At 39.8% G+C, this 25,554-nt stretch overlaps 1 protein-coding gene across 1 annotated transcript in view; it reads left to right on the top strand.

Moving 5' to 3' along the window:
• LOC104084350 (rab effector MyRIP-like) overlaps window positions 1-24,013 on the top strand; it is a gene marked incomplete at its 3' end in the record, with an annotated part of 88,297 nt that extends 64,284 nt beyond the window's left edge. The window contains exons 2-8 of the mRNA XM_009588154.1: window positions 2,037-2,173; window positions 3,801-3,881; window positions 4,499-4,596; window positions 4,925-5,005; window positions 6,603-6,752; window positions 19,709-19,886; window positions 23,364-24,013. Of these exons, the coding sequence (XP_009586449.1) occupies window positions 2,037-2,173; window positions 3,801-3,881; window positions 4,499-4,596; window positions 4,925-5,005; window positions 6,603-6,752; window positions 19,709-19,886; window positions 23,364-24,013 (1,375 nt within the window). The remainder of the gene's footprint in view (window positions 1-2,036; window positions 2,174-3,800; window positions 3,882-4,498; window positions 4,597-4,924; window positions 5,006-6,602; window positions 6,753-19,708; window positions 19,887-23,363) is intronic.
• Between the last annotated feature and the right edge of the window lie 1,541 nt (window positions 24,014-25,554).

Below are 25,554 nucleotides of genomic sequence, written 5' to 3' on the forward strand. Positions count from 1 at the left end.
TGTAAGGACATGTTCAGAAAAAAAGGGGTTTTGCCCTTGTCACATGTTAGTGATATTTGTAGAATGGTGACTATTGGAACTGATCAGCCTCCTGGGAACCATTTTAGGCTTGGGATATTACTGTGCAAACAGATCATAAAGGGCTAATACTCTTACATTATCTGTAAACATCTCTCCGGCATCTAATTGTGACACAGCATACAGAAAAAAATACGCTTCTGTTCCATTATGTGCTTTTTCTTCAGTTTTTGTCTTCAATAGAGCAACTAACGTAACTTTGTTCACAGTTCACAGTTTGAATGCGATAGGCTTCATTGATTTTTATTTTTAATTTCCCACTGCTGGTGTTTGCTACTAGACATTTTCCAGTGGTGACAGAGAAGTGGACTACATCATAATGTTCTGCTTTACGTGGATATTCCTTTTTAGCAATATATTGAAACTCAAAAAATCCGGAGCCGGACTGGAAACATTTAGTTGAAATTCCAGGCTCAGCATATTTGTCTGTTATTTAGTATCTCCTGAGGTTCAGTGCTGAGTAAGAACTACATTGTTCTTACAGGTGAGATTTTATTTGCTTATGAAATGGTGTGTGTTAAACAAAAATTGTGGATTGTCATTTGCTTTGCACTTTATAAAGAAAAGTCGAGAGTCCCTGAAGGAAAATCTAAAGCTACAGTGGGGCTTTCATTTTATTTTGCTTTTCACCCATGACCCCAGGTTTAAAAAATGGAATTAAATCATCTGAATATCTTTAAGTCTGGAAGTGGTGAGAGTCCAGCACTCCTGATAGTAACATCCTTTCTTTAGGGGTTCATATATGGACACCGGACACTAACCTTAGCCTTTTGTTTTCTAAAGTCTTGGTGTTAAGAGTCATCTCTTTGCTTAATTATGTAACAAGCTCCATAGGGCCTCAAGTTCCAAGACCCCAAGTTTTATAATTATTACAAAGAGGACGTTACCTTTGCAGCCTATACTAAAGACTGTTTTATATGAAATGTTTTCATGTCCTATAAAAATATCTTGGTTCCTACAATGTAAGTGCAGTAACTTAATTAAAAATAAACTGCTGTGGCAATGTGCAAAGGAACAAATGAGCTCAAACGGTGAAGCAAACACTCAGAATTAGTTCATGTTCACTGGCTCAGACTTACTTCTCCTCCTGGAGGCTTTTGGGTAAGTCAGCTTTAATTTATAGGTGGGCCCCTAGGATCCCCTGACACCTTCGGTAGGAAATGTACAGGTCCGCTGTGGGCTACCCTGCAGTAACCTGTGGTGGTGTTGCCTGGGAATATGGTGCAGGTTGTCTACCACCCACTACTGAAGTAACAGGTGAAGCAAGAGCCCTCTGCCATGTGGATAAGAATACAGAGCTTGACAGTATCTCCTGGCTTTATAAAAGTATATAAGCTCTGGGAACAAATCCGTTAGGATGAATTATTGATGTTAGTGATGCTTACTGTTGAAAGTAAGAAACCAAACTGCAGTTGTGAGTCTTTCACCCCCAAAAAGGTTGTCTGCCTACTGTTCTTTGCTCATTCAGCTTTGAGGTCCTCTAATTAGGCTTTGTCTACTCTATTGGTTTCCCCAAATAAAAACAGTGATGTATTTTTATGAAAATGTTATTTTTTTTGTGGTGCATTAATGGGCTAATATTCTTACATTATCTGTAAATCTGTGTAAATAAAAGCTATTTTTAAAACCTTCCTGTGCTGTTCCAATGCTTCTTTATATTTTTCAAAAGGCTGTAACGTTGGCATTATAATGTAAAAGAGGAGAGCACCTTTTCTGATAGTAGCAAAACGAAATAAAACCTTGAGTAATGTGAAGCAGATATTTGCTCATGACTGACGCTTTTTTTTTTTTTTTTGCCTCAGTATACCGGACACTTGCAAAGTACAAACAGTAAAGAAGTATTCAGAAATTATGCTCTGAGGCCTAAAAGATCCTTTTTTACATAAAAGGATGGTAAACTGTTTACGTTTATTTGTTGTAGAATCATTCCAAATATGTAGTTTATTTTTCTGTTTTAGGCTCCTAAGGACCCAGTCTCTGGATTGGTACTATAACAATGTCAAAAGCCGCTTTAAGTGTTTTGGAAGTGCCAAAGTCCTGAAGAATTTATACAAGAAGCATAGACTGGAGAGTGGAGTTTGTCCTGATGTAACAGGTAAGAACAACTGTGTTGATTTCTTGTTAGCTTATCTACTCTAACACACAAGCTGAGACAATGGAAATTCTGAGATTATTTCAAAAAAGATTTTTTAAGGCTTTTTTTTTTTTTTAAAGAAATACCTCAGTGGGGAGAAAAAAGAGGTGAAGTGTCTAGAGAGCTGTTTAAGAATTCAAAGAATGTTTAATCTTAATTATGCCAGTGATACAGAAAAACTTTTCTCTTCAGTCCATAAAGTAAATTGCAGTTTGTATTCTAGCCTGTGTTCCAATATTTATCACAGTTCTGAGTAGTCAATGAGTGAGAAAATAATTTTGCATTCAACATTTGGCCTTGGAGCACATTTCCATGGTGTTTGAAGAAAAATTTGGTTAACATGGGATACATTCAGTATCCAAGTTGACGAAAACTTAGATTTTCCTCACTTAGTTTTGCATGGGATCTGAAACTGGCCACATCTTATTTTTGTATTGATGCTTGTAAATGGTTGAAAGATGCCAATTAAGCATTGGCATCACCCTTGTAAATCAAAAGACACAATTCTTCCTTAGCTATGGTGTTACAATGCACCACCCCATGAGAAGAGTGTCGTACTGGTAACTTTAGCAAATTTCTCAAAACACAGCTAGACGAATGTTTGAAATGTCATTGGATTTATTGGACCAGATACTTTCCTAAGGTAATTCTTTTGAAATTTGTACAGATACTGTAATTTTTCTGTAGTCTTTACTTCGTCTTTTTCTGAAATTATATAGGATAGTAAGTGGACTCTCTAGTCCTTAGTGAAAATTATAGGTGTTTCTTATGAATATTGGCATAAAAGCTTCTCGGGAGAAGCGACCTATGCATTAAATTCTGATTTATTAGTATTTTTGCTTTCTGTGTATCAAATTCATTTTTCTAGAGAAGATTCCTTAACAATTGAGAACAAATATGTATGAAGACAAGAAAATCCGTGTCAGTGAGGGCAGAAGTGAGACAATGGAATTACAAGCTGGGGATGGATCCTTCAGAACTTTACTATGATGTGTTGCCTTTACCTAAGCGGTAGTCTCACTGAATTTGTCCTTGAATGGAAGTGTGAACAATGCAATGATGAGTAGCAGTGGCATGTGCACTCTCTGTGAGACCTTTCTAAAGAAGGTGTTTGAGTCTAAATGTCATTGCTAACTTTCTTCTACTCTCCATGTGACTGTTAGGTAAACCTTTTGTTCCCTTTGAAGATGAATACTAGTATACGTGTCTGGATTTTGGCTTATTTATACAGCATTGCCCTTTAAAATGTAGAATCTATTTCAACCCCACATGTCATATTAAAGGCAAATTCCCTGTACTTCTACCATGTAAGTTTTATACCTGGTAGCTTCTTCCTCTCTCTCTCTTTTACTGTACAAATAGTTTTCTCCATCCAAAATGAATGAGAGGTCTTTCGTATAAAAGCAGTCATGTTTTGTACAAAAGCTGCTGCAGTCATGGTTTATACAAAAGGTAGGAGCAATTTTCTGGTGATCCCTCTTCGTGTGCGGGTGCCACCATATCTTGAGTGAATATTCTAATCTAATAATGCCTCTGCTGTTAACGGGTACTTCTTACACTAGCGCATGGTACTGTCTTTTTTGAGCAGAAGGAGGTTTTTTTGAAGGAAGCTTTGAAAATGAAGGAAGCGTTTGTGGCAGTGACTCTACATTCTACCGACAAACAGAAGGTATGCTGCTAAAAGCTTGTTTGATTAAAACACAGTCCTTACACTTTGAATTACTGGACAAATAGCCTAGAGTGCTGCTAAGTCTTTTTCAAAGATCCAACAATCTTTTAGCTGAAATATTTAGCAAGATACTAAAAATCCTTTCTGTACCATGCTGGAATATCCTGCTTCCGTACTACAGTTAACATACGCTTATTCTAGTGTGATTTTCTTAATGTTCAGTTTTTGTTACTTCTCTCCCATTTCCTTTCCTATGCTTATATTTTTTTTTTCATTCTCTTTCTTATGTTCTGTTGGTGTTTATAAGAAGTTTACAGATTTTCTTCCTATGATTTCCTCCTAACTGTTTTGCTGGATTCTAAAATAAGTAACATAAAAATACTGTGTTTTGTTGTATTTAATATTTATATTTAAGAAGTAACATAGAGATTGAGACAAATTTCTATGTCTTAAGGTGTTTATTTTACTGTGCATAATTATGGATTGAGGAAATGAACTTTGTCATGAACAACCTAAGATATGAATATATGTCCAGAATATGAGTCTGAATTTTGGAGCTCATTATGCAAAATGTACATATATAAAGAACATGGTGGTCTTTCTTATTCTTCACCTAGGACACAGCATGATGGATACCCTTGCTGTGGCCTTACGTGTTGCAGAGGAAGCAGTGGAAGAAGCTATTTCTAAGGCAGAGACCTACAGTGACAGCCTGGTAACATTTTCCAAAAACCTGAATTAATTTAAATAGAACAATTATGTTTCTTTTAATTTGGGTAGTGCTACAAAAACAATTAGATACAAAAGAAAACATAAAGAAGTAGTGACTATCTCATGCCATTCCTAAAGAGTTGGATGTGGGTTTTATGAACTTGTATCCAAGATGCATGTTGCATTTCAGAAGGTGACATGCAATGTAAGTACCTGTAATTTCTCCCCACAGTGCCAGTAGGGCATATTACCCATTTCCTGATCTATACCATTTCTGTGAAAAGGCTGTTTTTATGTGATTTTAGCAACTACAGATATCCATTTTCATGCAGGACAAGCAGAACGAGGCTTGTTACTTGCAGGAACACAAGGAGGACCTCATAGAAGAGCTGGCCACAACCATCGTGCAGAAGGTACAGCATGCATTTTTTCCCTAGCTTGTTTAATAGCCAAAACACAATCCTGTAGTCTGGTGAGCTTTGACTCTGCTAACAGCAAAAAGAATGACACCAATATAGAAAGTAGAGTAAATGACAAGTTGCAACTTCAACTATCACAGTATAGGCTTAATCAGCTACATCTGCCAGAGAGATCAATTTATAAATAAGCTTAATCCAGTGCCTAAACTGATGGCCTACACCCTCAGAGCTGAGAGGTACCACTCTCTCAGGTCTGTGATATCCTTGCTTGGAAGAGGAGGCCCCTGCTCAATGGAATTTTACATCTGTACTTCACTTCCCAAAAGGCACAAAGTTTTCCAAAGTAAAGAAGTGTGGCTCTTGACCATACCAACTCTACTGAACCCTGCATCTGCAACACATACAAAGAAAACATCGGTCATTAAAATGGAATTCTGTTAATGATGGTGTGAGAGACACCCCGAGGGTTCTGTGATTTTTTGGGTGTATCTGATTTATGTGGCTTTTTCCAGAAAGCTCAATTCTTCTCCCTGCAAAGCTCGCAGTTGGCACTGACGCAGCACAGAAATGGAGGGCTAGTGGGAACAAATACCCCTTGACATTGTCTGGACAGTCTGGAGCAAGGCAAGATGAGCATGAACAGAGCGCTGCTGAGCTCCTGTGATCAGTAAAGTAACCACTTTGCTAAGTCAGCCTCCCTCCATGTGTACTAAGCTAATTGCCACATCTGTGTACAGGATGTGGCATTTAACAATGTATGGATCACACACCAAAAGAGGAACATGTTATTTATAAGGCTATCAAGAAAGGCCAGAAGAGCAGCAGCTCAATGGAAAATAGTCTGCCTTCTTTTCTAATAGGGATGTTAGAAGATTAATTCTGCTTATTGGATCTTTGATAGTCCAGAGCCTATCTCAGCCAAGCTTGAATTGCTACCACTTTTGTCAAAAGCTGCCTAACAAAATCTTTTATGCCATTCTGTAGGTATTTTAAATTGGAGTCAGAAAAGTTGTGGAAATGAAGTGTAGCAGGATATAATCTGTTAGTGTAGGGAGACAGGTAGTCTATACGATCTTCTCTCTCTCTTAAGACGGTGTAGATTTTCAAAAACAAAAATAGTACCTAGACACCTAAGACCTCTTTGTTTTCAGTAGAAATGTGTCTAGATGTCATGGGAGCCTTTGAAATTCCCCTCATATCTAGTATTTTATGTTTCACTGCAAAAATTCTTGTCTGAGAAAATACTTGACACTTAGATGCTGCTGATGTTTAAAGTGTTACTGTAGGAACAGGTTTCCATGTTTATTTAATTCACCTCTGATGTTCTACAGGCATTGATTATATCAGTATTTATTGTATCAGTGCTTATGTGCTTGCAAGCAGCCTGACTTCAGATGAGAAGAAATGCATGCAAGTTGTCAGAATCATCCTTGCATGAACTGGAGCAAAAGCAAAGGGAAACTCAAATGTTCTTCCTAGGCAGTTTGCCTTGAGACAGGGTTAATGTGGTTTTTCTCCATATGGCTCAGACAGTATTTTCCAAGCACCTCTTTTTTCCTCCCCTCCCACCCGCTGTCCCCCTACCTTACAGATTATAAAGAAGCAGAAAAGCAAAACTGAGCAGGCCGAGGCTGACTTTGAATGGCCGCCATCCAGGAGCAGTGGCCTGGCATCTGTTGCTGTCTCAGATCAGAGTATGCTGACTTTTCCAGGGAGCCGCAGGGGGTCCTACACATTATGGGTGAGTGACTTAGCACAACTATTGATGTGTTCTGCTGCACAAAACTGGAAGATTGAAATAATGGATAAGTATACTTACTGCCTGGAATGGTATGTAAAGACTTGCAGAGAACAAGCATTAAACCTGTTTCTGGACAACTGTCGCTCAGTTGCATGCTTTCCTAGCACATCACGGGCCATGGAAGTACATCACAGACATAGCGTTGTATTGGTAAGTGTGTTGTGGAGGACTAAGTTTGTCATATGAGCAATCTTGCTGCTTGATTTGAATGCTAACAGGACTCAGTGCCTGAGTGTCTGTTCCTTAAAACAGTGTTTATGCTCACTTCGCTTGTTTTTGGATTTTTGCTGAATGTTATATTTTCTTTTGTACAATGTTAGATTTCTGTAATGTGTTTTTTTTCTCCTTAGCCATCTTAAAGAAAACAGCCACCACCAACAACAAAAAAGTAAACCCAACTGTAGAGCACCATTTATGTCTTACACTAAAGAGTATTTCCTCCTTCTTTCACTTATTTCTCAACACAATGCCTTTAGCTCCTGCTATAAAGCTGAAGAAAATCTGACAAGCTGCATTGATAACATTTTAAGAAGAGCAGCAAGGGAAAAGAAGTGAAAATAAGCTGTAGGCTTGGATAGGCTGTTTCACAATCGGAGAGTGAGGACAGTGACAGATGAGTTCCAGGACGTTTTGATACAGTGGTTTAAGCTGCTGCTCCTAAGTGTCCTGCTGCTGCGCCAGTAACCACCTCTCCCCCACTGAGCAGAGCGCCCAGAATTGAATGTGTGCTGTGCCTTAGTTCCCAGCTAAGTTTGCTGGCTTACACTGCCAGTGAAAATAGATTTATGCCAGAATATAAAGACTGTGGGCCAGAATTGCTGAGATACGGACTCACATTCTCGTCCCCCAGCTATTTCCAAATTGAAGGAGTAATGCCTTTAAGCTGCTGCTGTTAACCAAATGATCACAAGTCGTCAGGGTGAGCGTGTTAAAGTGCTTTGCTCCTAGGTAACTTGCTTGTGGAACATAAGAACCGGAAGAGGGAGAGTTAATTTTGTGTCTGACTCAACTGAGTTTTCTTTCTGGAGTTTAAGGACAGGACCTAGGGGAACATGCTGTTCCAATCCTCAGTTATTACACCAGAAGCCTGTTGTTGTTCTGCATTTGGAGAGTTAAGCTTGAACTCAACACATTTTGAAATTCTGTTCTGAAGTAACAAGTTTGAGCCCCAAATTTTTGCCAGAGGGAGGCTCATTGGTTTGAGAAATAGTAGACTTCGTGGAAAATACTGGAGTAGCAGAAATGTCACGCTAAGCTGAGAAAAGCCGCAATGAACAGCTTCAAAACTTCTACAGCCATCAGTCAGTACTAGAGATCCGGATGCGTACAGTGCTTTATAAGGACTTTTTACCTCTTTACAGAGTCTTTCACCAATTGTCTTCCCACAGCACGTTAAGGAACACAACTTAATTTGGCCATCTGATCTGGCTTCTCTCACCCCTCCCATAAATTCAGTTTCTGCCTTTTGCTTTGCTGGGGTTGTTTTATTGTTTTCTTTTGTCCTTTGAAGTGCTCATGTCTTTATTTTTGCTTTGCTTTGAATAGAGGAGAATTTTCTCAGTATAACCAGACACCCTTGGAAAGGTAGCGTAGCTCCAATTGCTCCCGTAGCTAATACAGTTGCAGTTATGTTAGCCTATTAGGCTAACAGAAATAAAGTCATAGAAGCTGTAACAAAGGGTCTACTGGAAAGCATACTGAAAGGCAATTTGTGCAGAGCAAACATAGAGCAGTTACAGCCTGCTTGATTCTCATCAACAGCGGTGGAACAACCCAAATTCCTTTTCCTGAGGTTGCTTTCCATTCAGCTTTGCTTTCATTCAACTACAAGTGGTAAGCATGCATCTGTCAGCAGATTTGAAGGACTAAACTGCATCAGTTTCTCCTCTGTATATCATTTGAGAAAGTTACCTTTTCTGCCAAAATAATTACAGTATTTTTTTCTTTCCAAAACAAAACCTAGCTTCTACAGAAGCTGGCAGAGAGGCTTTATGGCCATATGCCCTTTCCAGACAAAGCTCCTTACTCCCTTCCCAGGTGGATTTTGGAAGTCTTGAGTCCAAGCTCGTAACAGCAAATCTTCATGGGCTCCACTGCAATAAGTTAAGTTTTCGTATTTCCTAACTGATGACATTATGTTGACCAAAAAAACCCAAACTCTTGATTTGTGTACACATCCTACCATTGAGCTGTGTGTGGTGGCTTAGTTTGAGCAGAGATCTGCCTGTAACGATAAAAAGCCTTTCTTACTAGTACGTGCCACAGCTAACAAGCAGGGTTTTGCAACAGATTTATTAGGGCAGATGCTCCTAGTGTAACGAAGGTTTTTGTAGACAGAAGATGTGGCCATAACAACCCCAAGGGAAGCAAAAAAAAAAGTGTGCATTTTTTTCTATCAAAGCAACCCAAGTTGACTATTACTGGATTAGAGTTATGTACGTGAACCTGTTTCCCAATAAGGATTATTTAAGTAGAGCTTCCTCTGTTTAAGACTTTCTTTGTTACCTGGCAAACAACTTAGTACTTGAAACAAGCAGAAGCAGGATAGATTAAATAAAAGGGAAGAAGAAACATGATTAACAGAAAGACAGGCATGCAGAGGAAAGGGAGGTAAGGATAGCAAATCTTAAGGCAGTTAATTTAAAACTGGAAATTTATCTTAGAGCAAATATTTTTATTTGTCTTTTCTGTAGAAGATAATACATACGGTTTTGCTAGCACAATAAAGCTAGTAACATCCAGTTACTTAGGGCAGTTGCATGCTACAACACTGGCCTTTAGAAACCCATGTTTATTATTGCATTGCATTTTATACCAAAGTCACTTGCTTACAGTGGTGGGGGAGGAGCTGTAATAGTCCCAGATATAACTGTGTGGTTATACCTGCCAAGCAATTTTTCTTTTAATTGCAGCTGTTTGTGTGTAGTTCATCCATATCAGTGGGCTCTGGAAGCTCTGCATTACCTCCCTGCTCATGCCTCTTTGTAGTATGAAGTAAATGCTCTATGCAGAGAACTTGAGCTGTGTAAGCTGGGGACAGCACAGTGCCAAGAGACCAACTGCATGAGACCTGCTTGATTGGAGCAAAATCTATTGATATTCATATTAAGGAATACGTGCGCATGTGCGCACACACACACAGAGTATCTCCCTGAAATATATTATTGATTGTTTAACTGCAGTATTATGGTGTGGTGGTAGCTACAGATACTGTCTTTTCCTTTTTTTTCCCCTCTTAGATTTCTTTAAGAACCCTTGCCCATGCTAAAAATAGTGATACAAGGCTGAATATTTTATTTCCCCATCTCATAAAAACAGATGGATGGCACCATCTGTTTCTCATTACCAATAAGCAAAGGCTGTAAAATGTTGGGATAGGAGGAGCTTAGAGCAATGGGCGGATGCTTCTCTGCTCTCTCAGTCCATTTCCCTCCCGTACATCACTGCCAGCGAGAGCAAACGACCAGTTGGCATATTATACCCATTTAAATATTGATGGAGTGCAGGCATCCTGGTGTGTTCTAAGTGCTGTATTAGTGGTCTTTATTTTACAGCTAAAAGATTGCATATATAAACAGAAGCTCATCCATAATTTATAGTATATAAAACAGCTAGGGATATAGGGAAAAGGAGGATATCATTAAATACACATTATGATGCACCTCAGGGGAAGCAGAAATTTACTGGTTAAGCTAATTATAAGGTCCACAGTGTACTGACAGTTGTTTATTTTTTCTTTTTTTTTTTTTCCCTCTGATTTGTTTTAAAGAGAAGGTTTCACAAGCCTGAGGTCCCACACTGCTTTGGAAATCCCTGGAGATTTTGCAGGTGCTCTATACCTTTGTAGGTTTGTCCCAAACAAATACTTGAAGGAAACCGTTTTGAGGAGGAATCCTGTTTAGCAGTCATACAACACAGTAGGAGAGCTGCTTCAGATGAGGGAGGTATAGCACTGTAGGAAGTTGATGCCAGCTGACATCAGTTCTTACTTGTCAATGACTCTGTATCAGAAACATCACATTTATATCTAATTAATAAATATGTCACGTCATAGGGAAGATGGAGCTTTTAGCTTTCATACATGAGCTGGAATCAGAAGGCTGCACAGAGTGTGTTGCTGGGACCTACTTCCAAGGAGGCAGGCATGCGTTTATCCAGAAGCCCATCAGCTGGATCTTGATGGGTTATTTACTGTCTTGTTTCCTTCCAGAAGCAGCCAACTGCAGCACTATCTTCTCTGCACAGACTCAGAAAGAACAGTACACTTTGAGATGGAAAAGCACTTGGTACTTTAGAAAATAATGGGTCTTTTTTTATTCATATTTATTATGAGAAGTTCCAACTTTCTCTAAGTACTTTGCAGGTTACAAATCTTACTGTCATCTGCTGAGTTTGCAGGTGTAATACTGTAGTCTCACAGCAAAAGTGATCTGGAGTTACCTGGCCATATGACACTTCATGCATTTCAGATCAAGACGGCCCTGTCCATAATAATCAGATTGATTTCCCTCCTTCCACTGCAGCAGAAGGATAGGATACAACTGCTTGTGCAATTCTGACTCAGCAATTAGTACTACTTTTTAAGATTTCAGGTGGCTAAATAATCAGCGCAAGGCTAAACATGACAGCATTGTCCTTTTAAAGTTGTTTGTATAGTTTGAATTTCTTTGAGATATATCTCTACCAGAAGATTACTGATTCTTGGTTTCATAGTACTATGCATGCACTTGACAAATATCCAAGAAGACAGTTTTGGATGCTAGATATATGATCAAGCCCTTGCAGGGCTAAATTCAGGTACATTACACTTACTGCCAGCAAGCCAGGACAGGTTTTCAGGCATGAAAGGGAGTAGGGGAGAGGACAGAGAAGGTTGGTCATTCTATAATGTTATTTTCCAAAGAATGTAGATCATATGTTGTTCTTTCAGTTTTATTTTGTTTTAAAGATGCTATCCTAATACACTGCTGGGTATCACAAAGCTTTAAGGTCTAACTTAAAACCTGTGATGCTCAGAGCTAGTCTGCCTGACAAATCTTGCTTTGTTTTTAGATGAAATCAGGGTGTATATTGTCACAGCAAGAAGCAAATAAACACAGAACACTTCAGGCTTCCTCTGTCAAGTGGGTGTTTGAGTAGGAGATGTAGTGATTCGCTCTGATGGGCGAGTGCACTGCTGACTGCAACTTTGTAGACGAGGGTCAGAATGGAACATGAAAGGTTGCATGGGGCACTGAGCAACCTAGAAATTAATGAAAACAGAGTGGTCATGTTCAGTAAAGAGTATTCTCTTGAAAAAAAAAATGAGTTTATGTGTGAGGCTGTAATTAGATTTGAGATGAAAATGCCAGTTCACCTCCTTCCCCTACACCTTTATACACATGCACTCTCCCAGTGGGATACACTAGTAGTAACTTAGAATCATACCACCCTACACCAGAACAGGGATCTGGCCTTTGCAGTTGCTCAGCTTTATCATCTGTAAATAATATAGTAATATTGTCATCACAGGATATTAACTGAGCTCTCAGTATCTTCACATGAAAGGTGTTACGGAACTGGGAAGCGTCTTCCCTGTTTGTTTTTTGTTGTTTTTTTTAGAGAGATGTAATAGGGTATTTAAAGTTTGGGAGGAGGGAAAAAGAATGGGCCATGGGGGAACACGTGAGAAATAGTAACAGCTAAATGAACAAGGGTACCTGTAAAGACATTGCTTAGATTACAGTTGCATTGGTACATCTGCCCTCTATCCCTGCCAAAGCACAAGTAACAATTGATTTACCACAAACTTGTATAGACTTGTTCACATAAATCCATTACATTGATTGAACTATGCGATCTTATGCTCCTAGCACTTTCCTAAATTGTTAGCCCCATAAGTACAATAAAAGGATGTTTATGCTCATCTTCTGGAACCAATATTTAAATATCACTTATCACTAGCTTACAAATTCCTTGCAAATCCCTTGCATCCAAAGCAATAGCATTTTCACATGTGGGGCCTGCTTATTTTTTGGGGGGCAGCGGGCACTACGACTTATACTTTTGTGTGGTGATGTGTAGAGCTACTTGCATGCTCAGCAGCAATGGGTTTGTTAGGGAGTAACCTCCTGCCTGTCTCCCTTGCAACCCATCTCTGGATTCTCAAGGTCAGCTAATCCAAACTGAACCAAAAAAAATGCACACCCAAATGTGGCTCTACATATTATTATACAGCTGTGCAATTCATACTGCTGACAGACCCATTCCTGATTAACTGAGCGTTATCTTTGTACTGTTTTTAAAGGAACAATGCTTTTAAGGAGATCAGCTGCCTGAGAGGCCACTAGAAGGATGGCAAACCCACCTGAAGTGCAGCTGGGCTATGTCTGTGTCACTAGTGAACAATAAGCCAGCTTGGGCAGACCCTAGAAGCTCTAAGGCTTTTGCAGGAGAGGGAGCAGTCATCTTTGCTTTTTCCCAGTCTGTTATTCAATGCTTTGCCCTGATGGCTGGGATATTCTAACCAGAGTTTAGGTCAGGGCATGAAGAAGGGAGTTTTCTTTCAATTGAGTGTGAAAATCTCCCATTCATCTGCCTGTTCTTGCCTTTTTTCAGAAGCTATAGGGTTGTTAACAGATACTTTGCCGCATACAAGATTAACTAAGGAACAGATGCTTGAAACCCTTGGTATTTCACTCCCACTGTTAAATGTCTGGACTGCATACATTTGAGCAGAGCAAAAATCACTTCCAGGGATAAATAGGCTGTGGCAGAGTGGCACCATTCGCAAGCTCATACTGTCTCCTTCCTGGTGTGGGAGTTTACTTACCAGAGGGTGCATTAGCTATTGATGCTTAGGGATTGCTACTGTATTTGCTCGGGTGGGTGGGACCTGCTAGTTCTGTCTGTGCATTGATTGTATTCATAGAGCACAGATGAGAAGCAGGCGAGGGTTTTTGCTGCACTGCTAGCAGGCGTAGCCGTAGAATTTGCGGGTGAGGAGAGGGGATGGTTAAGGTTGCATCTAAGTCATCTGTGTTTATGCTGTCAATTCTAGGCTGGGTCCCTGAATAAACAAGGTAATCTTCAAAGCCCAAGCTAACAGCTGCCCCACAGGTCAGAGCTTGCACAGCGCAGGACTCTGCTGCCCAGATCCAGAGGTGCCCTACCTGCCCTCAGCCCCGGTGTTGAGGTCCCAGTACCTGCAAGGGCTCCTGCCGTGGTGACCCTGCAGCTGCCCTACCCTTGTGGCACCCGGGGTTCTCAGTCCCTCCTGAAGCTGAAGAGTCCTTGATCTACTCTAAATAAGTGCAGAATAAATTACAGTTTTACTATTCAAACCAGACTGAAGAAATAGGGTGAAGTAGGAGGGACGTGAGGAGAAAAACGTGCATGACCCAGAATATCCTTTGTAGAGTTCAGTCAGTTGCTTTTGGGATCTATTTTGAATTACCACTTTGGCTTCTCTTTAGAAGGAGGAGGAATTACCCATACTCCTTCATCTTTTGAGGAAGAATGTAGAGCAAAATATTTATATTGTCTCTCTAAACAATATGCATATATTTAAGAGAGTTATTCAAGGTAAAGAATCCATAGATTGTCAACATTAGACTCAATATTCACAAGCATGTTTTATAAAAAGTTGTTCTTGCTTTTTGGCTACCTATTTTTATTTATTCAGTGTTCAGAAGCATAAAGTTGTAAATTGTTATAGACAGAAGATGGAATATTTATATTTAAGTAATAGGAGACATTGTATGTGATTACTTTTTATTCACTCCTTCCTTCTTTAATCTTCAGAAACCACATTGTCTCTTTCTTTTTTTTTTTTTTTTTTTTTTTTTTGAAGGCCAGCAATGAAACAGGACTGTACATGCATAAGTGATTCCTTTTAGTGCTAGCCCAGTACAAGATAAAGGCTGAGTTCCCTCCATCCAGACATTATAACTATGCAGCAGAAATCCCCTGTAGAGGAGTAAAAAAAACAGAATAATAATGTGTCTGGAATTTCTTTTTGAAACAAACATCTCACAGCAGATGCTAGTAGGCAAGATTTGATGGGGAACTCATCTAACTAAAGTGTTTGGAAATGCCTGTCAGTACTGTAACTATATTTTGCAAGCTGTGCTATACTGCACAGCAATCCGGTATGCAGCGCATGCTCCGAGGACTGTGTGCAGTGAACATAGCCAATGACCTGTTGGGTTGCAATGCCATCTGCTGATGTACTGATTTATTGCAGAAACTAACAGTTGCACTACCTTACTGTCTGACTGCAAACGTACAGGGCAGCCTTGTAATTAATCACAAATAAATACACCTAAAATAGCACCTGGCTTTTTTTGCTGAGGAACCAGAACTTCTGGTTAGAAAAGGTGCTGGTAGTTTTAGCTGGGAGGGAAGGATCTTCTTGACCTCTCACGTCTTTATAAATCAGGACCAAAGTTCCTACATTCCTGCCTCCTTTTGAAAATCATATTTAGGCTGCTGTATTATTTGGATACTTTTGCAAAATAGACTGGATTGGTTCTTCTGCCCTTAGATCTTGTCGCTGTCCAAGTTTGTAGGCAATTGGTAAGGATTCAAGGCCATGACTCCTCCATTTGGTCGGTAGATACCCCTTGTTCCAATGCAAACCGATCCAAGACCCTATCCGGGTAGCTGGCCTTATTCCAGGACTTCACTGCGTCCACGCACAGGGAAACTACATGGAGGACCATCCCCCAGGTAGGCTTCTCAATCCTGTTCCCTTATGTTAAGTGTTTTGCTTCCTATGCAAATGTCCACAAGGCAAAAATGTCCCTTATGGATCTACAGATGGGCTGCTATCTCTGTGACGCATGGAGGCACAAATGCAGCACAGTAATGTGTACTTCTGCTGCCTGCCACAGGTAAGCGTGGCAATGAAGTCAGTAGCATGGGCAGGCATGTATATAGGTTTATAGCCCATGCTTGAAGCCCATGCTATAGCTGTAGGGCTGTTGAGTTAGTGGTGCCAGCTGAGTTGAAGTTGATGCAAATGTGCCAACCAAGATTAGAGCTTTTGCTGTGTAACCTCACACCAAATAACTAACTTTGTAGTTTGCTCTTAATTGCAAAAGCAACAAAAGGAGGTCTTCAGTCATTTGCTTTTCATATAGAGTCATCAGTCAGGCCGGTAATTGATTGGAGATAAACTTGTGGACAAACATTTGCTTTTGTGCTCCGAAAAAAATGGCCACGTTTATGCCAATGTAGACTGATTTGTTCTCATGTCAGGATATGCTTCTGTCCTGTTCTGACACCAGGCTTGGCTATTGACATTGCTGTTTTGTATCGTTATCGGTGTTACCAGTGATTTGAAATGCTATCAGGGATGAATATTTCCACTTTCTTTCCACCCATACTTTTCTGAATAAAACACAATTCTACTATCCGTCCTTACATCCCTATCTAAAACTAACTTTCAGAACAAGAAATAACCTAATCCTCTACTTTTATTTATTCTTCTTAATTGGAGCTTATTAGAACACTGTCACTTCTTGATCATTTAAATCTCTCCAGATACAAGAACTACAGAGAACTACAAAAGTAGTAGTGAAGAGTGCTAGTTCAACAGCCTTTTCCAGTAGCATCATTTCACCCTTTTTCAGGATGTGAATGCAGGGGTGCAGTCAAGCTATTTTAGCTTGGCATTACTTTTCTTTCCTTGAGCCTTCTGTGACATTGAACCATCTTCGGTGAGAAGAGGTGGTACTTCTAGCAGAGCAGTCCAAGACAGATTTTATCAAAAATTCACATGAAGTGTAGAAAAAGGATGAGGATGGCCCCAAGCCAAGCTCCGGAGGCACCAAAAGCTTTTTCCCTTGCTGCATTTGGAGGGATTTTCCTGGGGATTAGCAGCAGTTCCTGCATACCAGTTTCCTGCTCTCCACAGAGAGTTGGTAGAAACTGCAGAGAGCAGTTTTCCTCTGACCTGACCCAAAAGTTTCAGCACACAATTTAAAAGAATCAGCTTGTTTTAGATAAACTTATTTGAGATCCTAGGCTGCTATATCACATGGGGCTTTGTATACTTTCTTTTCTGTGCTTCCTTGTTTTTCAGTGTTTTTTGTCCATCAGGTCCTTCATGCTCGTCTTCTCCTTTTTAAATCCTTCAAGCTGTTGTGTATCTTCTAGTCCTTCTGAAAGATATATCTGCCCTATAAGTGTAGATAGGCCTGAGCGAGCTTTAAATTGCTCAGCAGTGCTGGTAGCAGCATTGCTGCGGAAGCATGGGTCTGAGGACAGGATTGCTAAGCTCCTTCAGTGGGTTTCGCAGCCCGTGCCAAGTTCTGCGTTGCCAGGGCTAAGCTGCTGGCGGGTCTCAGGTTAGTTGAGAGCCAAGTGCAGACACTGCCATCGCTGCGATGCAGCTTTTACTGTGTTGTTTATGAAACAGCGAATGGCGTGAAGCTGCCATTTAAACAAAACATCAGAAAAGTTGTCAAACCTACAGATTTTACATAACAAGAAAAAACATGTTACTTTCATTCTCTGAGCCCAGGTTATCATTAAACAGACTACATAAGTTTTTCCTGATTTTTTTTTTTCTTCTCCTTCTTACGATTCAGTTCTTTAAGTAATAAGGGAAAATAGATACTAGTGATTAAACTGTAGGATATATTCCTTCTTCTCGGTTCTTCAGCACCTCTTATCTCTCTGTGTTTGCCATATACATGGAAAAAGAATGTGCCCTGAGGGAATATTCTTGGTACTGTGAAGATAGTGACAGCCACAACTTGCTGCTTTCAGTACATAACAACTTTAACACAAAGATATCAGAGGATATGGCAGACGTGAACTGGACCTAATTTATTGTAAGAATGGGAAGTTTGGTAGTACTTTCTTTACAACGAAGTGAAGTGAGCCACAGCATAGTTAAAACTTGTCTTAGTTCAGCCTGCAAATCTGTGGCAGAATTGTTTATATTGTCCATGTATCCTGGCAGGATGAAATCAAAGTTAATGAGCAAATTCCTATAGCAAAACAATTTATGTACCTGTCTGTATTTTGTTAAATTATTAACCCTTTTACAGGGTTAAGGAGTTAAGGAGGATTCAGATGATCTTGATCAGTTGAAGATCTAGTTTGAGTTTTGAAACAGGCTAAATATACACTTGAATATAGCTGGTTTGTGAAAGTGACTCATCTGAAAGATTCCCGATAATAAAATTATACAGTGCTATGAGCTTATTTTTAGTAGTTCATGTCACTGAATTTGAAAGGAAACACTCCAATGCATCACATTAGGACCTGTGTCTTTGCTTGGACAGGACTAAGTTATGCGGTCATTGCAGTTACAGAAAATACTTGATTCTAGGGCAGTAATTTTGGCTTTTCCTCCAGAGTTCAGAAGCCAAACAAAATCGTGGTGCTTGGTTGTGTTTCTTTTTACTGAATCTGTTATGAAATCACACTGCTGAGCCAAGGATACAGGAAGATTTGCAGTTAATTAAATCTTCTGGCATGGTACGCGGGTCCCACACAGGAGCGTTTCAGATGGGAGGAGGTGCAACCAGAAAAGTGGTGTAAGTGTTGCTTTCAAGCCAGCAGGACTCCCAGCAATGTTTATGCTGTCCTGGGAATTGAAGGGACTTGAAAATAGCTGAAAGTCAAGTTATCCTTTTCTTCATCTGCACCACTGCAAAGCAGAGCTCTGATGCAGGCAAAGACTGGCCCTTTTGAGATTAACAGTTTTAGTTAATTATTTGTAATTTGAACATCAGTTAAAATGTACAAAGATTTGAGAGTGCCAACTTGGCCTGCGTAAAGAAGCTGAGCCACTTGAAAGCATACTTCTTAATGAAACCCTGGCGTATACGGGCAGTCTTTTACCAACTCTGTTACAAAGGCCAAGACAGAGGTTTTGAGTGGGAAAAAGTTATGGGAGAGAAAAGCTAATTGTTATTTGAAAAAGTGATCTCTTTTGCCATTCAAGCTGCCTAAGCACATACTGTCATCAAAAGCAAAGTTATTAATTAAAAAACAAAAAAAAACTACGCTGCAGCAAAATAGTGTCAGCCAGATGTTAAAACTTGACTCGAGCTGCTGTAGCCTTGTTTCTAGAATTAAGTATGTGATTTGATATGTAAGACTGAGTTCTCCTGAAATCAGCAGGACACTACCAGCTTTCACAGTTTTTTAAAATCTGGCCAAATTTAATGTGACTTCTGTAATTGACCCCAGTGCCTAAGTCAAAACTAAAATGTCTGATCTATTTATGTAGATCCAAAGGAAAGCACCTTCCCCTCAGCAGTGGTCATTAACAACCACAACAGTATTTTACCTCATTTTGACTTGAAATGTGACCCTCGTAGAAACAAACAGATACGCAATTGTAGGCTATGTTGACTTCATTAGCAAGACTGCATAAAACTGCCCAGAATATTGTGTGATATGTATGTGCTAGCAAACGAAAGAATTCTGCCTTAAAATCAGTTGAGTTGCACATCTATTTGTGGGGAACAGACTGTTTGTTTGCTTCTTTCTAATTTTTAACTTCTGCAAATTGTTACACCAGATGGCCTGTTGAGCCAACAATAGATCATCATGTCTCACCGCAATGGGATCTCTTTCTGGCTAGCTTGAGTCGAAGCAGTTAGATATCAGTCCTCACCAAGCACATTCCTAACAACTTCACCTTAATTATTTCTTTCCATCTGGTCCATGGTAGTATAAACAATTTCCTGCCTCGTTGCATAGCATCAGAAATGCACATAAATAAGCAATCTCGTGCTGAAACAATTCTTTTGAACACATTAAATTCCATTTCTGGATGCTAGCAGGTTCCACACTTCCATGGGTAACTGAATACTCATACTAATTGTGGTAAAGAGTTTGATAATTAAGTATTTCTATTTTTAAATTATGCTCTTTGGTTTTCATTCCCACAGAGGTCTCAGTCTGCATTCTCCCTGGCTAGTGAAGATATGCCCAGTAAAGGACTAGACCCTGCATCATCTGTGACTGAGGCTCTTTGGAGGCAGCAAAAAGGACAATTCAGGAAACAGAAGGAACGCAAGCTTTCTGCATTACCCAGCTGGAAAAGCGTGGACAGGCTAAATGAAACAAGTAAATATTTCTAGTACGAATATGATTCTTTTTTTGGTTCTCACTCACATGTGGAATAAATATGACTTAAAGCAAGGACCTTTCCCAGGAAAATTCTGCTGATGTCTGTGCTTGCAGGGGTCACATGCAAAAACGTCTATTTGGTGATCATAGAATCATAGAATCATTAAGGTTGGAAAAGACCTCTAAGATCATCAAGTCCAGCCGCAAACCCAACACCACCATGCCCACTAAACCATGTCCCTAAGCGCCTCATCTACATGTCTTTTAAATACTTCCAGGGATGGTGACTCCACCACTTCCCTGGGCAGCCTGTTCCAAGGCCTGACCACTCTTTCAGTAAAGAAGTTTTTCCTAATGTCCAGTCTAAACCTCCCTTGGCGCAACTTGAGGCCATTTCCTCTCGTCCTATCGCTGGTTACTTGGGAGAAGAGACCAACCCCCACCTCGCTACAACCTCCTTTCAGGTAGTTGTAGAGCGCGATGAGGTCTCCCCTCAGCCTCCTCTTCTCCAGGCTAAACAGCCCCAGTTCCCTCAGCCGTTCCTCATAAGACTTGTTCTCCAGACCCTTCACCAGCTTCGTTGCCCTTCTCTGGACATGCTCCAGCACCTCAATGTCCTTCTTGTAGTGAGGGGCCCAAAACTGAACACAGTATTCGAGGTGCGGCCTCACCAGGGCCGAGTACAGGGGCACGATCACCTCCCTACTGTTGCTGAGTGTCATGATTTCATTGGGCTGTGTCATTGCTTATCTTATCTTACCTTTTTCCCGAAGAAAAGATTCAAAATTTGGGCCTTTGGGGAGTTGATTTTGGACTATTAGAAAACATTAGGCACCTAATTTGGATACATTTCAGAGCTTCTAAGACATAAGAGCCCAAGGGCCCTGCTTTGTCACCTGGTTATCTGTCCTCCGGTTGAAGGAGTTTGCAGTATGCAGTATGCAGTAGTAAGCAGCTGTGTATTAGGATACAGAAAACGAAAGGAATCTCAACCAAGAGTTTGGAGTGGTGAAATCAGTGGGCTTTTTAGTCATGTAGCCAAAAAGCAGTTCACAATTCATTCTGATTACAGTTTACACTGGTTTAAATGATTACTCAAGAGCCAAATCATGAATTAGTGCTTTTTTCCCCTTTACCACTAGTTTCACAATGAGAATTCTTAAATCTGTTCTCATTTTCTCATGGACAAATTATGGCATGTACCCAAAGAATTGTGTGCAAAATCCATTCTTTCAAGTAAGTGACACTGTTTTGGAAAATCAGGAAGGGAGCATTTGACGTTACTTGAAGCTGGGATAAAACTGAGTCAGCTTTCTGAATATAAAGTTCTCAGTGGCTTTCCTTTCCACCCTGCTTATCCTCTAAGATGTAATCAACTACTATCCTGTCCTTTCTTCAGTTAACTGAGGATGTTTGACCGGTTCTTATGTGTTGTTGCTAAACAAAATAAGGGGATATGGTTTGGGAGAGAAAAAAGTATAATGATGTGACACTCCACTGCATTACATTTGTATAATGTGGTGCAGCTGAATTCAGTTCCTGTTGGAAATTTATATCTTGCAGAGCTGTTTGCTTTGTTTGAAGGAACAATGTTTTTAAGGAAAGGTCCTCTAAGGAAGAGAATCCTATACTTAGATTAGTAAGCATAGTTGGAAAAAGTGAGCAAGCAGAAGTTCCATATGCTTGATAGCTTGTATTCCTATTTTCCTCCAAAATCAGCTGTTACAATAAAGAGTTATTAGTTCTCCCTATAAACCTGACTTCAGTTATATCCTCAGCTGGTCACTGGTGCAAGAAACCTATTCCTATTTTGATTTCTTTTTAAGCAGGAATAAGAATGTCTTCAGTGATGTATTTTCTCAAGTTCTCTGAATTGGCATGAAATTTAGGAAATGAAAACAAGCCAAAAGGACTCAAATGAGTAATAAATACAAAAACTGTTCTAAATCTTGCATAGCTCCTAAGTTTAATTACCATTTAATTATTGTTTCTTTTTTGTGGGGGTGTTTTGTTAGTGGTAGTGCACCACAGACTTTTTTTTTAAACTGAGCACACCTTCTTACTGCATACTTATGTTCTTTATGAACAATTCCAGGGAAAAAGTCATCTTCTTGAGCTCCAAGTATTTGTAATAATGTAATGCAAGATGCTTGAGTATCATCTACAACACTATCCAGATTTTACTTCTTCCATTTTTAAATAGTGATGTTCTGTTCACAGTTCTAGAAGACTAATAGTTTATAATAAGTATTTCTACAGTTTTCTGTAAATGGCAAATTTGAACCCATGGAAGGAATCTGTAAGGCTGAAAAGTTCATTCGGTAGGCTGAAATTACTTTGTAAATCCATGGCATTATATATGTATTCAAGTGCTGTGGGAGGTAGAGTCATCACACATTCACATTTCCCATGAAAGGACTTTCCAAGTTTGATTGGAAATAGAACCTAAATTTAGAAGAAGTGCAATTCTGTGAGTTACACAGCACTTTTTGACCATATTTGCGGCATTTTTTTTTCTGTAGAAGTTGTAAAACATACTCTGAAAAAGTGTAAGAATACAAGAGCAACAGTGCTGGGGTCAGACAAAAAGCTCCTTTAGTCTAGGATACAACAACAGCAGCAACAGTAACCATAAGCAAGAGCCTAGGAAAGATTAGGAGAAAGCAAGTATTTTTCATGCTGCCTCTTAGTTAGGCTCTGAACCTCCAGAACTTTCAGCTTAATGACTACCTCAACTAGAAGTGTTTTTCTGTATTTAGTAAATCTCAGTGGATTTCTGTACCATGTCCATAGCCATCTCTGTTTTATACCAGATTAATTTCTAGCATCTATAACACCCTTAGGCAAGAAGCTCCACAAGTCCAGTACCCATTGCATCCCACTTCTTTCGTTTGTTTTGAACCTTGATTTCACTGGTTTCACTTGACGTCCTCTAGTAGTTAGGTTGGAAGAGATATCCCCATCTCTTTTAGCATGAATCCTCTCAGTCTTCTCTCCTCCAGATGGCAGAGCTCTGGCTTACTTAATCATTCCTTGAATGGAAGCCATTTCAGAACCTGGTGCAACCTTTGTTGCTCTTCTCTGATTGTCTTTCCATCTTTCCTTTTCAAGGTGGGGAACCAGAACTGCGCACAGAATCGAAGACATTTTGCAAATGTCACACAGGATTTATACATGTCTGTGTACTGATGTTCCCTCAGCCTTTCCTAATAATTCTTTTAGAAAAAAGCTTTGGTCCAAGTACTTTTACATTTTAAATAGTCATCACCATGACTTTAAGTGGTGGCTTCCAATTAAAAGTACAGCAGCATGGCTCACAACATGAGAGAATTCCTGGAGCAGCAACACTTGCATTTGTTCGTTAGTTTTGTTGAACCCTCCAATTTGTGGCCATTTGATCGCAAACTGGCAGGTAAAATGAGCCTTTCATACTGTGATCATGTAGCAATAATTGTTCTTGTTTCGTTTTCATAGATCCACCTTCTGTTTTTCAAAGCACTGATGGAAACTGGGTAGCTTTGCAGAATGTCACTTTGCCTCGTCCTCGAATGCTCGCCAAACCAAAGAGTCAAGTATTCGAAGCTTTGGAGAATGAATCCAGCATTGTGTCTGCCTATGACGAGATGGGCTCAGACAGCGAGGATGACTATGACTGGAATGTGGCCTTGAACAAGCTGCGTCGGAGACCTCGGCAATTACCAGACGATTTCTATTACACCAATTCCCAGTATGGTACTGAATGGGTTTACGGCAGTGATCAGTTCCAGGCAGTGACCTCCCCTTCCTCTGGGTTATACACCAATACTGAGACACTGTTCTCTGATTCTGAAACATCTTCAGTAAACTCTTCCCAGGAAGCTAAAGGACCTAGCAAACTTCTCTGGTTACAAAGCAGAACTCAAAGTGATATGCCCAGAATGGAAAAAAAACATTTCCACGGAGAACTGGATGTAAATTTCAATCCACAGGCAACCAGCTTGGAGTATTCGGACAGCAGTGAGACTGAAGAAGTCCATTATGATTTAGAAAAGAGATCAAAAAGGTGGAGGAAGAACAAAGCGATTTCTGAAGAATTATGTGAAGGAAAAAATTGCACAAAACCCAGCAAGATGAATTTAAGTCAGGTAATTGTGTTTGAGCTTACTGAATGCAATCTCAAAAAGAGCTGGGCAAAACTAATTAAGCTATACTGGCAATAAGATGTGAATCGTCAGTGGGAGGTAGAGTATTCTTGCAGGCTTTATCCTCCTCATGCCTCATAACTGAGAAAAAGCAAAGGTAAAGTGTTACATATACAACGAACAGGCTTTGCTTCTTTCTCAACTATGCCACTTCCATCTGATCAATGACATTGTTAATGCTGTAAAATACAGTGCTCTTAAAAAAACAAAAGTCAGGATTTGCCAACAGCTAAAAAATGTTGACTAATCACCTGTTCTGTTGTGGTTTTGGTTTTGGTTTTTTTTTTAACTTCTTTGTTCTTGGAATAAGAAATAACTCATATGCCTGGGAATCTTCTGTGTGCTGTTTACAAATGTCCTGATACGGGATAAAGCTAATGAGCAGCAGAAATTCAGAAAGGGCTGTTTTTGAAATATGGTCCAAGTGCTTTTAATTGGTCACTTGATTATGAGTTCTGGTGTGTTAGGCTAAACGTTTACAAACTGATTCCATTTAAATAATTTGTCATTTGATTAAAAAAAAAGAAAACCAAAACAAACAGAACATAACGGCTCAAACTTGGAATAACTGATCATACAACTTGAAGACAGCAAAGCACTCCACAAACATTTCTTTTAAACAACAAGTGTGGGATAACCAGAAAGGAAAGTCATCTGTTTGGAGTTTGTCCAGGCCTGGGACTGATATTATGTAAGGGATCCAGTTGCCCCCCCAAACTTTTTTAGCAGTACAAGCACACCTCTAACTAATTACCCAGCTGGATGAGGAGAATACTGAGCCCTTGCCCAGTTCTGTTTCCCATGTCCTACCCCTCTCAAATCCTGTAGCTGCATCATTGCTGCAGTAGAGTAATGGTAAGCCTGAAGCAAGGAGCTAAGTGCTGTCTTCTCCCTATGCCCCTGTCTACAAGCAACCTGATCCAGTCTTTAAAGCCATCTGAGCAATTTTAGGATGCCTGGAATTGTTTTTCTTTGCTTATGCTACTAGCCTGTATTTCCCATAGAAAGACATCAGTACAGCTGATCATAAGTCAAGATTAGGATTCTAGGATTTCAGCAGGTTTTTAATGCTGGGTAAACTGTTGTTAATTCTATATCTATTCCATCTGCTTTTAGGAGACAGGTGTGGGTGTTTTGCACTGATTAATTTATACTCATGTCCTCATACATTTATAATCTACAGTTGTTGAAGGGGCGTTATGTATGATAATGTGCTATAACAACAATCAGTGGCCACTAATGACTTAGAACATCAGCCAGAATTACAGGACTTTCCAGGAAATGGACAAAGACCGTATTTTGTACACAGACTTCTGCGTTTCCCTTTCTGGCTTTGCGTATTTGTGCATGTTCTATGTGTATCTGTATTCATATTGTGGCTCTCTAGTTACAACTGCTCTGCAGAGTATAGAAGATCAGAGCTCACAGGGAAGGTCCTGGAGACGTTATAGAATCATAGAATCATTTAAGTAGGAAAAGACCGT

The sequence above is a fragment of the Fulmarus glacialis genome, unplaced genomic scaffold (genome assembly GCF_000690835.1).
Source record: "Fulmarus glacialis isolate BGI_N327 unplaced genomic scaffold, ASM69083v1 scaffold522, whole genome shotgun sequence".
NCBI classification, from domain to species: Eukaryota; Metazoa; Chordata; class Aves; order Procellariiformes; family Procellariidae; genus Fulmarus; species Fulmarus glacialis.